The following is a 19599-nucleotide window of genomic DNA, read 5'->3' on the forward strand; positions in this document are numbered from 1 at the left end:
ATTTAATTTAATTGTTCTTACCTATAAGATGGAGTCCTGGTGTAGCACTGTGGGTTAATGCACCAGACAGCAAAGTCATTTGAACTGCAAGGTTGGCAGTTCAAGCTCACCAGATGCTCCTTGGAAACCCTATTCAGGGTTGCTATGGGTGGGAACTGACTCAATGGCACTTCACAACAACAACAACAACAACAAATCTATAGGATGGAGTCCTGATGTGGTGCTGTGGGCTAATGTGTCAGACTGCAATGTCATTTGAACTGCAATGTCAGTGGTTCAAGCTCACCAGCTGCACCTTGGAAACCCTATACAGGGTCGTTATGGGTCAGAATCGACTCTAAGGCACTTAACAACAACTACCTATAGGATAAGCCCTGCATTATTAACCAACATGTCACCTGTTCAAACCCAGACCTGTTCACAATGTCTGTTCCAAGTCACTCTTTGGAAACCTTATATAGGGACTCTATGAGTCGGAACCAACTCAATGGCATATAACAACAGCAGCAACAATATCAAAAGTCATGTGAAATACCTTGTGTTTCTGTCAGTATTTGAATAGCCTCAGTGTTTTATTCAAAACACTCAGCTACTTAATTAGCATAGGACCTTACATGCCATTTGAAAATATGAAACCTTTATCTTTTAACTCAGTTTTGCTTTCACGCATATCATGGCTCTAAAATCAGAGTTGTGATATTTATTAGCTGTCTTTGCAAAACTGTGAATAATACATCTTTCACATTTCATTGAGAAGAAAAGAAACTTAATCCCACCAGGATCTCTATTATTAGTTCTTCCTCTTGATTTTTCCCCACGGGGATTTTATGTTGGCCAGATGGTATTCTGAAGACTTCCTAGACATATCAGCATTTTAGAAAGCAAAAATCTATTTTTTGCATTTGGTAATTAAATTTTATATCTTGCTGTCTGGTTTAAAACATCCAAACAAGTCAATATTTGGTCCATATTCAATACTGTACAGTCATTCTCTTCTTCACATAACAGAGCATTTTCCTTTTCAATAAAGTTCTGTTTTTTGTTTGTTCCTTTAGATACCAGTAATTAGTTACTCAATTATACCCTCTGTTTCCTTGAATTCTACCAATTCTGAGGCATGCTCTAACAATCCACATCTTTATGCTACAGTTTCTTTCTAGTGAATGCCAATTAAATTTCAGCAGCAGCAAAAATTGAAATATCCCTTTCTGTATTCATCATAGAATGTTTATCTTCCATGGAGAATTGCTAAATGAAGTGTTGGAGAATCAGTCCAGTGGGAAATGGCTTACTTCTCAAATTGGCCCAATCCTCATTTTTAAACTTATGGAAGTCTCCACAAGTAGTTGCCTTCATGGTCAAAGCTCTCATAAACGGGAAAATAATCACTATGTCATATAGTCTGTCATAAATGCTTCTAATAGTGTAATATCTCAAAAGCTTAATTCCAAGTATTTCCTTTATGGAATAAATAAATATAATCTCCATGTGGAACCTTCTGACTTTTGTCCTATGTCATAGTAGTATTGAAAAATATGTCCTTTCTATGTAAAGTCAGAGTCCCTGGATGTCACAAACAGTGAACCACTCATCTATTCACCAATAGATTGGTAGTTTGAATTCACCCAAAGGCTCCTTGGAACAAAGCCAGGCAAACTACTTCTAAAAATTCACAGCCATAAAAAAAAAAAAAAAAAGAATCTAGGGAAAACAAGTTCTATTCAATACATGGGGTGGCCAAGAGTCAGAATCAACTTGAAAACAACTGGCTAAATGAAAACAGCTATCTTGTTTCCAAAAAAATATTTTGTCAGCAAGAATCTTTTGTCTTACCTACTTAATACTATGTAATATTCAAAGGTTAGCGGTTCCTCTTTGTTGTTGTTGTTGTCAAGTACTGTAGAGTCGGTTCCAACGCATAGTGACCCTGTTTAAGTATACTTAAAAAAAAACAAACAAACCTGGGTTTTCCTAAACTGATTATTTATTTTTCTTATTTGCCTTTGTACAAAAGAATATCTCTGTCTGGAAAGTATTTCGTTTCTTCTTTATTTATGTAAATATCTAGCCTCCCTTAAAACTGTTCAAATCCCATGTTTATGGGACCTTCCCTGAGCATCTCTTTCTAATATATACATACTACGACAGAGAAAGAGAAAGAGAGACTTAGCTGTTTTCCTTTTCCCTTGTCCTCCAATTCCAGTAACATTTTATAGTAATGCTCACTGGATTGTAACTATTGTCCACACTTTTGTCTTCCATTACGTTACTAGGTCTGAGGCACAGTGTGCACAGTTTGTTCATCTTTGGACCCTAGGACCTTAGCCCAACATTTCCATGGTCAGAGGCAGTCAATATATATTTGACCAAATATTATAGTCAGATTATTATTTTAAAAAATTCTTAAATTCCAGAAGATAGCACTGTCATTCTTCTATATTGAAGTTAGTATCTGTAACCATAAGAATCAAAAGTAGGTATACTTATTATTTTTTAAACTTAATTTTTAAAGTTTTACTTGAGACAAAACTAAAATATAAAGTTTCTAATAAGGTGGATGGATCTGACTTTATTACCAAAATGAGCTCATATTTAGAATAGAAAATGTCTAAAAAAGCAAGATCCTGAGTAAAATTAGACTTTGTAACTAAAAATTTCATTAACTACTGTGCTCTCTTTAAAAACAAATCATTATTAATTGATAATTTATGAAACAACAAAGGCAGCTGAAAGTGATTGAAAGCTAAACACAGTTAGTTGTTGTTTTTGTTAAATGCTGTCAAGTCAGTTCCGACCCATATTATTTTAGCGGTCAACAAGCATTAAGGCCCTAGTTACCTTACACACCAATATTATTGTTGTTAAGTGCCATCAAATAGGTTCCAACTCTTAGCAACCATTTATAGGGTTTCTAAGGAGCAGTTAGTAGGTTTGAACTGTCTACCTTGTGGTTAGCAATTCAGTGTTTATCTTACAGTACCACACCATAATCTCAAATTATACAAATTATAGTCATCTGAGCTCATTTTAAACAGAGACTGGCATTTTTATTTTAAAAACAAACAAACATAAAAACACATTTTAAAATTATTCATGATATACAACATTTCATGTGCTAATGACTTATCCCCTATGATTTTTTTCTGATAACTACAAAGATAAGATTTTCTGTTAAGATGATTAAAATGATTTTTCTAAGAATGTACATGGATGTTTGAAAGAGAGGAAGTAGAGTTTATGAATTCCAAAATAGCACTACTTGAAAACATGTGCATGAAAGAACTCTTATAAGCATTCTTTGAGTGATTTTTTCCTCTCTCCTCCCTCCACTCCCCATGCCTTTAAAAAAAAAAAATTTTTTTTAAGCTTTGGGTGGAGTTAAGAACTCTTTTCAAATTTTAAACAATAACTGGAAATCCTGAAAAGGTACTCTCCTTTATCCAGTAAAGGAAAAACACTTTTAAGCTTTTTTTTTTTTTTTTTCTTGTGCTAAGAATTGTTTAGCAAGGGATTTACTCAGTCAGTGGCTTCTACTTTGGACAGAAAGTTCAGTTTTAACAGCCTAATAATATAATGCCATCTGTGTTTATTTTCCCCTCCAAAACATAGGGTTGTTTTTTTCCCCCAAATACATCAAGTACATGAACCTAATAATCCAGATTAATATATCAACTCAACTAATACTTTACTTTTAGCAAATGGTGCAATTAGCTAAAGGTTGAAAATATCTATCAGAAAAAATATAAATCTTTATGCATTTTGCAAATACAAAATCTATAGTGTCTGAAAATTTAAAATTTTGACAAGATTCTGATTAATAAGTAATGATGTCTTCTGATTATATTTTCCAGGGTAGAGGTAATATGATATGAGAAATAGAGGCACACACATATGGTTAGTAGTTAGAGAACTGGGCCAGGAGTCCAAGGACCACAGAATCACAGAATCACTCCCCCAGCTTGCTGCAAATCTAGACCATCTGCCAGAACCATTCACACATCTACTTGAAATTATAGAGGCTTATTTGTAGATACAATGGAAAATAAAATTTGATTTTCATTAATAATGTATTTTACATTACTTTAAATACTATAAAGTGATAATAAATATAGAAAGATATAGATCAATAGATTGATCGATCGATAGATCGATCGATAGATCGATTGATAGATAGATAGATAGATAGATAGATAGATAGATAGATAGATAGATAGATATAGATAAACAGGGGTTTCAAAAAATTCATTGAAAATTTCATGAAAAGATAATGGACTATTTCCACAGACTTTTAAACCCCCCTTATATATTTACAACTCACTTATAGACATGGATAAGTTACAAAGACCAGGTGTTTATACAGAAGTGGCAGTTTGTGAAAATAGAGGATAATGACATCACATCATCCCCTCACCTGTAGCGTGAACATCCTGCCAGGCTTCTTTTGAGGTCACTTGCCCTCACTGTCTCCCCCGTTCCCACAATACCTCAGGATAACATCAGCTCCTACTTTGATTCTAAAAAATTTATGTGGTGCCAGGTTTTCTCTTCCCAGGACATCTACAGTGACTTAAAAACCATCTCAATGGACATATCACTAAAATAGCCAGACATATACCACACAGTGCCTAATCTTTCGTGCTTCTACTCGAGTCTTCAGAGAGCAAGTTAAACCATAAAAGAATAGCTTCCTAATCATCTAGATATTCACTTGATCAATAAAAATAGACAAGAACAGTGGCTAGATTTCTGCCTCCATCTGAAAGTCATGAGACGATTTTGATTCAGGAAATTCTGATGTTCCTAATTTTGTGCCTTTTATTTCTCAACCTGAAGGTGTATGTAGAGCAACTGGGAACTGCACCTTTTCTATACAACCCTGAAAGAAGGTCTTGGTTACCCTTTACCATTTGCACTGAAGCAGCACTGAAATAGATCTTAATTGCTAAGGAGAAATGCTTAACACATCTGAGTGTATATGTCATTGTTTGTGTTGTTGCTTATCTTTCACTTTGCATTGTTCATGCTTGCCTTTTCTTGGGCTCTAAACTTGCTTCCTGAAGAGCAGTTGTTTTATATGAATTGTGTATAGAACTGACATTTTGTATCTCAATTGGTTTTCGTTCATAATATCTCTTTTGCCTGACATGTACTGAATTCATTAGACAAAATGATTTATGAATGCCAGAATAAGCTGACCACCACTAAATAATATTTTTTAACTTAAAAATCTTTCAACAAAAAGACAAAAACATATAAAATACGAATACATGCAAAAGATCAATAATATGAATATGGTCTGCTTAACTATTATTATAATACATTAAATTAAGCAATAAAAGCATAATTCTTTCATTCTTTTAAACACCCTTTGAAATACAAAAATTTCTTTTGTATATTACTTTACACATTTTGTCAAAAAAATATAATACAGTAAATACAGATGATTATTTAAAATCTCCAGTAAAGGCTTTATGTCAACCAATCTTAAAATCACAATTGCCCATAACTATAACTTAGTACCCTTTTTGAAAACAGAACTGGGCAGGGGACGTATCATCAGTGCTGCTGACGCTGCTGCTGTATGCCGTGAAGTCGGTTCTGACCCATAGCCACCTTGTACAGGGTTTCCGAGGCTGTAAACCTTTACGGGAGCAGAACGCCTCATCTTTCTCCCGTGAAACAGCTTGTAGTTTCGAACTGCGGTCTTTGCGGTTTGCAGCCCTGTTCGTAACCACTACTACGCTACCAGAGCTCCTTATCAACAGTATTGATCTTCAAATCAGGCCAATACTCACGAGAGGATATTCCCAATGTAGGCGTAGTAGGAACAGCAATAAGGGGTGGTCCCATCACAGCAGTAAGATTTGCAGTCTTTTCCACATTGAGCAAGGCAGCCATCTACAAAATACAAACCCCCATATGCTCACTTACAATTATGACATAACAAATTCAGGACAAATTTTTCTATTGCATATCTTAATGGGTCACCAAACAACCTGCAGTGCCATTTAGAATTTCATCTGATATATGCATGTAAATATCCACACTAGTCTTTCTACCCCATTACACTATAAGATCCTAAAGGCCAAGAAAGATCTTTCTCTAATTCATATGTTCAAGAATCTCAAAATTAATAATTTCCAACTCACTCCCTGATAATAATAGTACCTATTATATAAATTGTAAAATACTTTCATTTTTTCCATCTAAGTCATAATATAAAAGTGAAAAATGTTATCTATATGGCACATGTCCATGTAATTGACTTTATCTAGAAAGGGCAATTTAGATTTTGCTTTTAAATCACCTCCCTGAAATGATAATTCTTTAGCAAAGAATGTAATCAGAGGTAGCAAAGTCAATTTTACTTTATTAATAAAACATGGATTTGGAGAACAAATGGAAAAGTTTACATTTTCTTAGCTTCAATTTTATTGTTGTTTCATAGATGAACAAACCTGAACCTTGAGATTTTCCTCTGCATTGTGGTAAGAACAAATGAAAGGGAAAATAATTACCTTCATAAGATTCAGAAACTATATTTAAAATTCACTTTGAAAATCTGAAGACAGAAATAGGATCTAATTATTTAGAATCAAGAGAGAAGTGAATATATATTTTTGCCTTGGCATTGGATGCTTTCTGCAAAATCTAAGTTTTTAAGTTATTTATTGCACAGTTTTACTAGGGGTTGTCTGTAGCTCTCTATGTATGTGTGTGTGCATATATATACATATATATATACACAGGTTACTATGTTTAACTTACATACAATCCTTATATGAACCAACTCCTAGAAACTCTACTATGTTAAAAATTCAAGGAACGTAAAATGGTTCATAACAATAAATGGGTGCTACTTTGCAACATGCAATAAAACATAATTATTATTATTGCTATTTTTTGTTGTTGTTATGTGCTGTTGAGTCAGTTTCGATTCACAGTGACCCTGTATAGGGTTTCTAAGGAGTGGTTGGTGGGTTTGAGCCACCAACCTTTCATTCAGAAATCCATTGCTTATCTTACAGTGCCATAATTATTACAATATGATCACATTAATGATGATTTAGTATATTTGAAAGTACAGTTTTAATTTTTTTATGTATGTATAAAATATATGCTATATACTAAGACAAACCTTGGACTGACATTACATATGAACCATACATAATTTTTCCATCTTATTTACAAATTCAAAGACAGATTTAGGAATGGAACTCATTCGTAACCTGTTTATAGAAAGCTAGATAGATACATAGATATATAGATAAATAGATGTAGATACAGAAGGAGAGAGAGAGAGTCCTGGTGTGGCATTGTGGGATAATGCATTGGACTGGAAGGTTGGTTTGAGCCACAAGGTCGGTGGTTCAAACTCACCAGTCACTCACTGGAAACCCTATACAGAGTCGCACTGGGTCAGAACTAACTCAATGGCACTTAACAACAACAATACATATAGAGTCATGGTGTGGTGCTATGGTTAATGCACTGAACTCTAAGGTCAGTTTTAACTGCGGGGTCTGCAGTTCAAGCTTACCAGGTGCTCCTCAGAAACCCTATATAGGATCACTATGAGTTGGAAACAATGACTTGGATTGCTATGACAAGGCACATAACAAGAACAACCATATGTATATACAGTTGAAACTATATGAATATATAGTTGGAACTATATGTAAACATAGCTGAACTATATGCATATACAGTTGGACTATATGTGTATATTTCATTTATATATGAAAAATATATATGTATTCATTTATATAATGAATATATATTTATTATATTCAAAGAAAAAATATATATGTATTCATTTATTTTTGCATTGTGGTGTGGCGCTAGAGTCCTAGTGGGTCAGTGCTCTGGACTCCAAAGTTATTTGAACTGCAAGATCAGCAATTCAAACTCATCAGCCGCTCCTTGGAAACCCTATATCAAGTCACTATGAGTCAGAACTGACTCAACGGCACTAACAACAGCAACAATATATATTTAAATACACAAATCTATGTATGTTAGATATTGTAACTAGCTATCATGGAGGTGACCACCAAGTCATGGTGACCCCATGCAAAACAAAATACCATCTAGTCCTATACTATCCCCATGATCTGGGCAGAATTGGATCATAGATTTTTCATGTGCTTATTTTCAGAAATAAGAGTACCAGGATTTTCTTCCTATTTCATCTTAGTCTGAAGCTCCTCTAAAATCACAGCAACACACACACCAACATTGACATATGGGTGGGTGGTTAACTGTGTATGAAGTACTCTGGCCAGAAATCAAGCTTGGGTCTCCTGCAGCAAAGTTGAGAATTCTGCCATTAAATTCCCATTGCCCCCTAGATATTTGTTGTTGTTGTCATCTACTGTTGTCTAGTTAGTTCTAATCCCTGGCCTGTGCAGAAAAGAACTGCTCCATAGGGTTTAAAGGCTGTAACCTTTCAGCCAGGAAACCTTCCCAGAAGTAGACAGCCAGGACTATCTATCCCCTGAGGCGGCAAACCGCCATTCTTTCAGCTAGTAATTTAGCACTTAACTGTTGTGTCACTGAGGGACTCCAGACATTGTTGTAATGCTCTTTAATTTATTCAAATATTTAAACTTGTCAGTCATTTTAAGGGCTTAGCAGAAAGTTTTTTGCTTTATGCTTTTAAAAACCGTTCCAATCCCAACAGAGTTGATGTCCTATTCTGTCATACCAATGTCTACATAGCTTTATAGGTGCCTTTTGAATGATGCCAAGGATACTGAAATCTTATGAAACTCTCCATGAATATCCAAGACTCAATTATTACTATTGTACTACAGCTTCTAACATGATAAGGACATAGTGTTATCAAAATATTTTTAAGTCAACGCTACAGGAAACCAAGCCCAAAATCTGATAGCCAAGAAGCTAGATCATACTTACAACAAACATTTAGATCATGTCACAAAATGTTCATTATTTTTCATGATATTTTCCTGGGTTCTTGTCTATTTTCCAGAATGAATATACTGAAAGAGAGGCTTAATAGTATGTAAAATATATTCACAATCACTACATTTCCAAACAGATTTTTCAAACCATTATTTGATACATTAGTGGCTTTCTACAGAGCATTTGAGCTGGATTCTATTAAAATTAGAACTTGGTTTTTATAAGGGCATTTTCTCACTTTTAAAGGAATGGAATGTTTTGATTGTACCGAAAATAAACGGTATCCCCTCTAATCTCTAAATTTATTTCCCTAAAAATTAGCCAGTTCAAACTTTTCTCTAGTGACTTTAATTAAAGGCATGAGCTGGAAGCAGGTTTCCCAACCCCCCACCTTAAGAAGTAAATAGTCCAGGAAAAGCAACATCTGGCTCTAAGCACTTTTTTTCTACTCAGATGTGGTACTTGTAAGCTATAGCTAAGGATATGAAAGGAAGGAAAAGGAGGGGTAGGGTCACTGGCTGGAGCCCAGGAAGAAAACCTTGACTGGATCCTGTGTTTGTGCAGTATGAGTTGGACAATAATATTATCACTTCATTGGGTCTCTTTTCAAAAGAGATTCCATAGTAAAACATAATGCTTTGTGTATAGAAACTGATCGTATTTGCTTAGCCTGGATTTATTACATTTGCTTTGGGGAAAATCATTCAGGTTACAGACAGATGCTTTTGTCCCAATAATATGAGCAATATATTTAACATGATGTCTGGATTATTTTATTTCTGCAGTGTTCCCACATTTAACTCCCAATCCCTCACTTCCAGCTGTTTCATTTAATACCAGCCAAAGTGAATTATCTATTGTTCCATATACACGTCATGTTTTCCTTTGCTCTCACTAGATCCTACTCCATCTCTCTATGTTTAAGGCTTCCCAATTCAAGAGTCTAGTACATTAAGTCCTCTTCAATTCAATGTCACTGGACAAATATTTTTTGAGATACTATATGCCAGGCATTTTGCTAGGTTTTGAGACTTACATTGAGTAAAACAGACTCCTTCCACATACGGCTTCTTTTGAGCACCAATGTCATGTGATTGTATCTCTCCTATGACACAACACTTTATACATTTGCATAATCTATATGCCATCTTATCTCCCCAACAAAACTCAGAGCATGGCTTTTACTCTATTTATCACTCAACATGCATCATTCAATAAATAGCAGTTGAATGAATAAGGCAAGCATAAAAAGGCCTCTGGCAAAAAAAAAAATTTCAGGAATTAACCCTAAAGCACTTCTTGATTAAGCCATTTTATATCAGAGATAATAAATTAATCTAGTATTGGTTTTGCAATTGCTTTGTAATTCACTAGGGAGGGATAGGAGTCCCTGAGTTGTACAAACAGTTAAACTCTGTGCTGTTAAACAAAACGTAGTTGTTTGAATCCACCAAGAAGCACCTTAGAAGAAAGACCTGGCAATCTACTTCCAAGAGATCATAGCCACTGAAAGTCCTGGGGTCACCAGAAGTTGGAATCAGCTCAATGGCAACTGTTTTTTGTTTGAAGTTGGGATGCAGCGAGAATGACGAAATGAATGGAGTGAAACTTTCTAGATACCCACACTGCTGCTAGTCAACTGTTCTGGTTTCCTAGACCCTGAGGATTTGGTGTCTACCACTGGAAGATTATGATACAGAGAATTAAAGGAGTGCAAACTTCATCACGTGGAATAAAATAGACAAAAAGTACAAGAAACAGTTGTGGTTCAGAGGAGTGACTGTGTAAGAAGGAGTGAAGGTATTAAAGAAAGTTCTATTTACGGTGTATTTTCTTTCTCTTTTTTTGCTTCATTTTGAGAAGCAGAAGGGGTTTATTGGTATTATCAGAAAGAATTATCAGTTATTTTTACATAAAACTAATAATAATACAATTGATTGGCCCTCTAATTCTGTAAACTTTATACAATGTAAGGGAAAGAAATAAGTTTTGTAAACAGAAATTAAAATGTGGGTTCTCCCCATCAAATACAGGAACACCTCAGAGACGCTGGTGGTTCTGTTTCAGACCACAATAAAATGAATATTAAATTAACAGAGTCACAAGAAATTTTTGGAGTCCTGGTTTGGCACTGTAGGAAAAGCAGTGGACCACAAGGCTGGATTGAGTCATAAGATTAGTGGTTCAAACTCACCAACTGCTCTTTGGAAATCCTATACAGGCTCACTAGGAGTCAGAACTGACTAGACGGCACTTAACAACAACATGCACTGTACTGCTAACCACAAGGTCAGTGGCTCAAACCCACCAGCTGCTCTATGGAAACCCTATACAGGGTTGCTATGATTCGGAACTAACTCAGTAGTAAAAACAGTGCCTTTAAGGAGTCCTGGTGTGGTGCTACAGGATAATCATAAGGTAGGCAGTTCAAACCCACCAGCCTCAGAAATCCTACACAGGGTCACTATGAGTTGGAATCAATCAGGAGTGACTAGTCCCTGGAGAAAGAAATCATGTCTGGTGTAGTGAAGGATCAGAGAAAGAATGGAAGACACCCAACGAGATGAAGTAGAACAGTAGCAGCAGCAAGGGACTCAAGTCATGGCAACAATTGTGAGGTACAGGACCAGGCAGTGTTTCGTTCTGTTGTGCATAAGGTCACTCTGAATCAGTACTGACTCAATGGCACCTAATAACAACAATAACAACAACAATGTGGTGGTGGTGGTTGTTGTGTGCTGTGGAGTCAGTTCTGACTCATAGTGATGTTGTATAGGGTTTCCAAGGCTGTAAATCTTTACAGTAGCAGAAAGCCTCATCTTTCTCCTGAGGAACAGCTGGTAATTTCAAATTACTGACCTTGAGGTTAGCAGCCCAACTCAAAACCACCACGCTACAATAGTGCGTATCAAAACATTGCTTAATGAAAGTGAAGAGGATTTGAATCAATTGCTGATGAAGATCAAATAATAAAGCCTTTAGTATGGATTACAACTCAATGTAAAGAAAATAAAAATCCTCACAACTGGACCAATAAACAACATCATGCTAAACAAAGAAAAGATTGAAATTGTCAAATATCTCATTTTGCTTGGATTTACAATCAATGCTCATGGAAGCAGCAATCAAGAATTCAAATGGCATACTGCATTAGGTAAATTTGCAGCAAAAGAACTCTTTAAAGTGTGAAAGAGCAAAGAGGTCACATTGAGGTGCACCTGACCCAAGTCATATATGCATGAGAATGTGGACAATAAATAAAAAAAGACCCTCAAAGAATCAATGCATTTGAATTACGGAGTTGGAGAAGAATATTGAAAGTACCATGGACTTGCCAGGAGAACAAACAAATCCACATTGGAAGAAGTACAGCCAGGATGCTCCTTAGAAGGTGTCAAATACTTTGGACATGTTGTCAGTAGGGTCAGGACCCTGGAAAAGCACATCATGCTTGGCAAACTAGAGGAATACCCCCAACCCCCAAGAAAGATGAATTGACACAGTGCCTGCAACAATGCAATCAAATATAACAACTGTAAGGATTACACAGGATCTGGCAGTGTTTCATTCTGTAGTGTACAGGGTCTAACTTGCAGTTAGAACTTTCCTAATTTTATGAATTTTTTTATTAGTAAGTCAGTTTTTCCGTACAAGAACATAATTTCATAATGTCAACTTAAGGATAGTCCTAAGTGCACATTTTCATAAAAATTTTGAAAATGCCTATAGCAGTTTTCTGGCAAAGTTAAATGGGAAATTCAATTATTACAATGCTCAGGTAACAACAATGTTAAAGAATATCTTCATCTCAATTGCACTATCTCTGTTAGTACCAAAAAGCAAATCAATGTACTATGAACAAATTTAGTATTGCAAGGTCATGGTTGAGCTGGTGGATTTTGTCATGTCTCATTGAAGATATTTTACAAATAACTTTGCTTTCAGCTTACGGTTTTGTGACTGCGAAACAAAAGCAAAAACTACATGCATAAATTAACTCAATACATGAAGAACCAATGAAAAGCCACTGGAGATGCCATATCAAACACAAAACAAGAAAACCTCTTTGCTTCATCAATTATTAGCAATTCTCACTAAGAATGATACTTGTTGTAGTTGTTAAGTGCCCCAGGGTCAGTTCCAACTCACTGTGACCCTGTATAGGGTTTCCAAGGAGCTGCAGGTGGGTTTGAACCAGGGACCTTGCAACTCGGTGGTTAGCAGGCCAGTGCATGAAAGGAGGGAAATGAATTGTTTTTAGCTCATAAGCAACTGATTAACCAAATCAATGAAATCGGATTAGTCTTTGGGTGAATTTATATCTCTCAAAAAGCTTGTATTTTGATTTAAGGCATTTTATACTCGTGTGTTGCACTTTGTGAATCATCCTCTAGAAAATAAAAAGAAAGATCTAAGTCTGTTTATCTTAAAAGGGAAATACTGAAATGTTTAGAAAGTGGAGGATGGATCGAGCAGTGGGTAGCATATACTGAAATGGAAGTCGTCAGATTCGTTTATTGGACTTCAGGTGCCCTAGAAAATTGTTTTCCTCTCACCCCTCTTCTTCACCCCAATATTCTTAAGTAGTGAGTACACTTGGGTAAATTTTCTCTATCCTCAAAGTAAAATCCTCTAGATAGAGAAATGGAGTTTCTAAGTTGCTTTGCCTGTAGAGAACGGAAAAGAAAAGAAAAGCCAAAAAGGCACAGAGAAGGAGAAAAGAAAGGACAGGAAGGCAAAACAAAACCGCGTGGAGTTCCAGATTACGGTTTAAGCGCGCGCGTTTCTGTTACGCAGAGACAGTGCAATCTTTGCCTTCCAGGAAGGTCCCCAGTACCTCTCAAGCAAACTGCGTTTAGTGTAACCCAGGCGAAAGCCTGCAGTCCATTTTCTGTTTCTTGCTGTCCTATTTCACTGACCTGCGTAAACAAAGATCAGGAGCAACTTCGAAAGAAAGATGCCTGGACGCCCTGGCAGCCTCGGTGCGTCCATCCAAGCCGGTGGCAGGAGTAGTGCGCGCGGACAGAATGACGGACACACTGGAGAAAAGTCAGGGATCGGAGAGCGTGCCCGAACAGGGAGGGAATAGAGGCAATAAAGGGCGATCAGATGGAGAGAGCAGCTCTCCCGAGAAAGGAATAAAGCCGCGACGGGGCCATTTCCCAGAGAACCTTCGTAAAGATCCCGGGTCGGCCCCTTGGGTCTCCGTGACCCGAGGGGAACACACGGACTGAGGTTGGGCTGTGCTGGAGGCCGAGGTCTCTTTGTCTCTCACCCACCGCACTCTGGCGTCCTTGACCACCAGGCTCACATTTCATCTCCGCGGGTGGTAACAACACAGGGCTGGGGGCGGAGGTAGCCCTAACTCCTCCCTGCCTCTCTATTCTTTTTTCTAAAGAGTGACTTTCTTGGAGGAACTTTTTCTAACCTTTTGCTTTGGCTTTTGTTGTGGAGTTTAGCTATTCCAATTTTTCATTTAATAACAACGGTTGAATAGTTTTACTTCTTATCTTCAAACAATAGACGGGATTTCCAGGGCTGAAGTTTGAACAAAGAAGGCCAGCAGCGAAGAAAATCCAGGAGAATTGTGAAGTGCAGAAACATTTTATGGCACCTTTGTCAAAAGCAAGTAAAATGTTTATTATTTGTTACATATCTGAAGCATTGCCAGTAAACTCAGGGGGACTGACTACTATCATCACTATTCTTTTGTATTGTTCTGGTGTTACTGGCCAATGCAGTTGGATAAGAAAACAAAATAAAATTATAAAATTGGAAGGGAAGTATCATTTACAAATTATATTCTTGTATTATTATGGGAAAATCAAAGATAATCAGCTCTAAAGCTCTTACTTAACTAGACTGAAGTGACCAGGCATAAGTAATATACTAATCAAATCAATATTTATTTTACAGAGCAAATTTTTAATGTCTGTTTTTAATTAGCTCCAACTTGCAGTTTTGTTTGTTTTTTCTTTTATGAGTCAAGATTTTTGGTATTATATCTAAAATGCCAAACTCAAGGTCATCTGAACTTTTTCCTATGATATCATGTAGAAATTGTATTATTTCACATTTACTATTTAGGTCTGTGATATGTTTTGAATTGATTTTTGTGAAAAGTATAAAGACCCTCTAAAGATGTAGAAATGATGTCTAGAATTGTTTGGGGGAAGTTTTTGATGTTCTTGTTTTTTTTTCCTTTTTTTTTTTTTTTCCTTTTTTACATGTTTCCTTTTTTGCATGGTTCCAGCACCATAAGCTGAATTGTCTTTGCTTTTTTGTTAAAGTTCAGTGGGCTTTCCTTGAGTGAAGCTATTTTGTATTTTTGTTTTGTTTTGTTTTGTTTTCTGTTCTTCAATCACTGTAGCAAATTTAAAAGTTGGGGAGTAGTAGTCCTTTGACATTGTTATCCTTCAATTTTCTATTGGTGGTTCTGGTGAAAAATTAGTGAAAGACACTATTAAGAGGATGAAAAGACAAGTCACAGACTAGGAAAAACTATTTGTATAACACATTTCTAATGAATATCTTGTGTCCAAGATGTGGAATCCTGGTGTGGAGCTGTAAAATAAGCACTGGACCATAAGGTTGGTTTGAACTGCAGTGTCAGTGATTCAAACTTACCAGTTGCTCCTCAGGAACCCTATAAAGGGTCACTACAAATCTGAAACTACCCAATGGCACTTAAGAACAACAACAACAAACCTCAGTAATAAGAAAGCAAACGACCCACTGAAAAATGGCCAAAAGATCTGAACAGAAACTTCACAAAAGAAGACAAACAGATGGTAAATAAGTATATGAAAAGATGCTTAACAACCTGTCATAGAGAATGGCAAGTGGAAACAATTAGAGATACCACTACACATCTATTAGAATGTTTATAATATAAAATAATGACACCAAATATTGTCAGATACAGTGCTGGAAGATGAACCCATCTGTATGAATCCAGTGAAGTTGGAAACTGTCAAAAATGAAATAATTTCAATCATCAAGACAATCTTTTGTTTCCAACCTTTGCATTCCAACAACCAGAAGTTATCAATACATCTTGATTGCATGTCTGATCAACTTCAATCTTAAAAGTTGGTAGAATTCTTTAATTTCATCATCACTGATTTTAGTGTTTCCTGTGTAAATCTGAATAATATTATTGCTGTTAAGTGCTTTAGTGGTTGCCATGGAAATTTGAATAATAATATTGTTGTTGTTAAGTGCTATTGAGTTGGTTCTAACTCATAGTGACCCTGTATAGGGTTTCCAAGGAACAACTGTGGTTTAAACTGACTTTTCAGTCGAGTACTTTATTTTACAACACCAGACCAAGACTCCAAATTTGAATAATAGTGGTATTAATTCAAGATAGATCTTGAAATGTTCTGTCTAATGAAGAACTTTATGCCATCCCTGTTGAATTTGTAATTCCAACATAGCAAATCATATGATTGTCAGATTCAAAATGACTGCCTCAGCTCACTAATTCCTAGGATACCAGTCTTTATGCATTCCGTATCATTTTTGATAACTTCCAATTTTCCTAGATTTATACTTCATACATTCTATGTTCTGGTTATTAATGGATGTTTGTAGCTGTTTCTCCTCATTTTGAGTTGTGCCACATCAGCAAATGAAACTCCCAGAAGCTTACTCCATTCTCATCATCCCGGTGAACTCTATTTTGAGGCGGCAACTCTTCCCCAGTCCAATTTTTAGTGCCTTCCAACCTGAGGAGCTCATCTTCCATCACTATGTCTAGCAATATTTTGGAAGCTCTGCTCAATCCTGTCCACCATGGGTGACCCTGATGGTGTTTAAAACACTGGTGACATAGTTTCCAGCATCACAGCAACACGCAAGCCATAACAGTATGACAAACTGACAGATGAGTGGAGGACAAAACTACAGAGACAGGAAAAAAGATCAGTGATTGCTAGAGATGTAGGGATAGCTAGGTGAAACACAGGACATTTTAATAGGGAAGCTGTTTTGCATACTCTAATTGTGGATATTAATGCAGGGCAAATGACTACGTGCATTTGTCAAACCCAAAGAATTTTAAAACAAAAAGAGTGAACTTAAGGTATTATGAATGAATCAATGTTAGTTCGTCTTTAAAATAAATGTGGCGGTGGTGGTGTGCCATGCAGTCAGTTCCAACTCATACCAACCCTGCATAGGGTTTCCTAGGCTTGTAAATCTTTACGGGAGTAGGAAGTCTCATCTTTCTCCCACAAAAGAGCTGGTAGTCTTCAACTGCTGACCTTGAGATTGTTGTTGTTGTTGTTAAGTGCCGTCGAGTCGGTTCCGACCCATAGCGACCCTGTACAGATTAGCAGCCCAATTTATAACCACTACAACACTCGCAGAAGCAGCAGTCAAGAGATCAGACAACGTATTGTATTGGGCAAATCTGATGCACAGGAACTTTTTAAAGTATTGAAGAGCAAGAGATGTCAGCTTGAGGACTAAGGTGCGCCTGACCCAGGCCATTGTATTTTCAATAACCTCCTATGGATGTGAAAGCTGGGCAGTGAATAAGGAAGATTGTAGAAGAATTGATGCCTTTGAGTTGTGGTGTTGGAGGAGAATACTGAAAGTGCCATGGACTGCCAAAAGAACCAACAGATCTGTTTTGGAAGAAATGCAACCAGAGTGCTCCTTGGAGGCCAAGATGGCTAAGCTTCGTCTCTCCTACTTTGGACACATTGTCCGGAGAGAACAGTCGCTGGAAAAGGATGTCATGCTGGGTAAGGTGGAGGGTCAGAGAAAAAGAGGAAGACCCCCAACGAGATGGATCAGCCAGGTGACATCATTAATGGCATCAAGTGTGGCGGCGGTAGTGAGGTTGGCCCAGGATAGGACATTGTTTTGTTCTGCTGTGCATGAGGTCGCTATGAGTCGGTTCCGACTCGATGGCACCTGACAACAACAACAACAACACTACCAGAACTATATTAAAAATAGGAGAAATAGTATCTAGGGAGAAATGGAAATATGTGGCAATGCTCTGGTTTTGGAGCAATTTTTATACACACCTAAAACTGTTCTACAAAATGAAGGTCATTTCTTAAAATTATTATTTTTTAAAATGAATAGTTTTCTTTTTGCAAATAGAAATTAGTTACAAATTCTAGCTCTCAATTTTACATATAAAAATCATGAATAAGTGAATAGAGATAGTTCTCCATGCCTTAGAAAATTCAGCATCATAAATACAGTTTCTTAAATTAATCCATTAATATGGGAATGAACCAAATTTCAACGGAAATACTGGCATACTTTTTTTCAAGTCAGTTTTCTGCTAATGTATACAACAAAAATAATCTTTGGAAAGTCTGTCTGACCACTGATATTAAGACGTATTTCAAAATCCCAATAATTGAAGTTTTCTGGATTAACACTAGAATGTTGCTGTTGTTAAATGCTGTCGAGTCAGTTACGACTGATAGCACTTCAAACTGACCTTGCTGTCCAGTACATTATCCGACAGTGTCACAACAGGGCACGAAAGTTTATATGCTTAATGAAACAGAATAGGGAACCCAGAAATAGACCTAAATATATGCAGTTAAGAAACAAAAATCCACCATTCTGTCAATTTGTTGAACTATTGTGACTTCAGTGTTGTTGTGATGCAGGAAGCTGTGCCTCTGGTATTTCAAATACCAACGGGGTCACCCATGGTGAACAAGTTTCAGAGGAGCTTGTAAATTAAAACAGGCTTGGAAGAAGGAATAGGTGGTCCAATTATGAGAAGTTAGTCCCTGAAAATCTTATGAGTAGCAGTGGAGCATTGGCTGATATAGTACATAAAGATTAGTCCCTCGGCTGGAAAGCACTCAAAATATTATTGGGGAAGAGCTACCTCCTCAAACTAGAGTCAACCTTAAACAGAAGGATGGAGAAAAGCTTTCAGGACCTTCATTTGCGAGTGAGGCACGTCTTAAATGAGAAGAAACAGATGTAAACATTCATTACTAGTAAAAACATAGAATGTAGAAAGTACGAATCTAGGAAAATTGGAAATCATGTAAAAGGAAATTGAACCCACAGAGATCTACATCTAGCTATATACATCCGAGGCATTAATGATCTAAAATTGGCGGTCATTAGCCATTTAGAATCTGACAATTATATGGCTCATTATGATGGGAGTCCTCGTGTGGTGCTGTAGGATAAGCACTTGATCACAGGGTTGATTTGAATTGCAAGGTCGGCATTTCAAACTCACCAGCCGCTTCTCAGAAACCTTACAAAGGGTCACTTCAGCACTCATGGAAGCTGCAGTCAAGAAATTAAATGACTTATTGTGCTAGGCAAATCTGCTGTACAAGACCTCTTTAAAGTGTTCAAGAGCAAAGATGTCGGTTTGAGGACTAAGGTGCACCTGGCCTAAGCCATGGTATTGTCAATAACCTCATAAGCATGTGATAGTTGGACAGTGAATAAGGAAGACAGCAGAAGAATTGATGCATTTGAGTTATGGTGTTGGAGGAGAATATTGGAAGTACCATAGACTGCCACAAGAACAAACCAATCTGTGTTAGAAGAAGTAAAGCCAGAATGCTTTTTGGAAACCAGGATGGCCAGACTTCGTCTCTTATACTTTGGACATATTATCAGTAAAGACCAGTCCCTGGAGAATGATATCATGTTTGGTAAAGT

The 19599-nt window shown here is 36.6% G+C and overlaps 1 protein-coding gene across 1 annotated transcript in view; it reads right to left on the reverse strand.

Annotated features, from left to right (window-relative positions):
* LOC102824916 (cysteine and tyrosine-rich protein 1-like) overlaps positions 1-13926 on the reverse strand; it is a 198229-nt gene extending 184303 nt beyond the window's left edge. The window contains exons 1-2 of the mRNA XM_006872476.1: positions 13848-13926; positions 5796-5898 (exon numbers count right to left, since the gene is read on the reverse strand). Coding sequence (XP_006872538.1) covers positions 5796-5898; positions 13848-13920 — 176 coding nt within the window. The 5' untranslated portion in view covers positions 13921-13926. The remainder of the gene's footprint in view (positions 1-5795; positions 5899-13847) is intronic.
* Between the last annotated feature and the right edge of the window lie 5673 nt (positions 13927-19599).

The sequence above is a fragment of the Chrysochloris asiatica genome, unplaced genomic scaffold, assembly GCF_000296735.1.
Source record: "Chrysochloris asiatica unplaced genomic scaffold, ChrAsi1.0 scaffold00199, whole genome shotgun sequence".
NCBI classification, from domain to species: Eukaryota; Metazoa; Chordata; class Mammalia; order Afrosoricida; family Chrysochloridae; genus Chrysochloris; species Chrysochloris asiatica.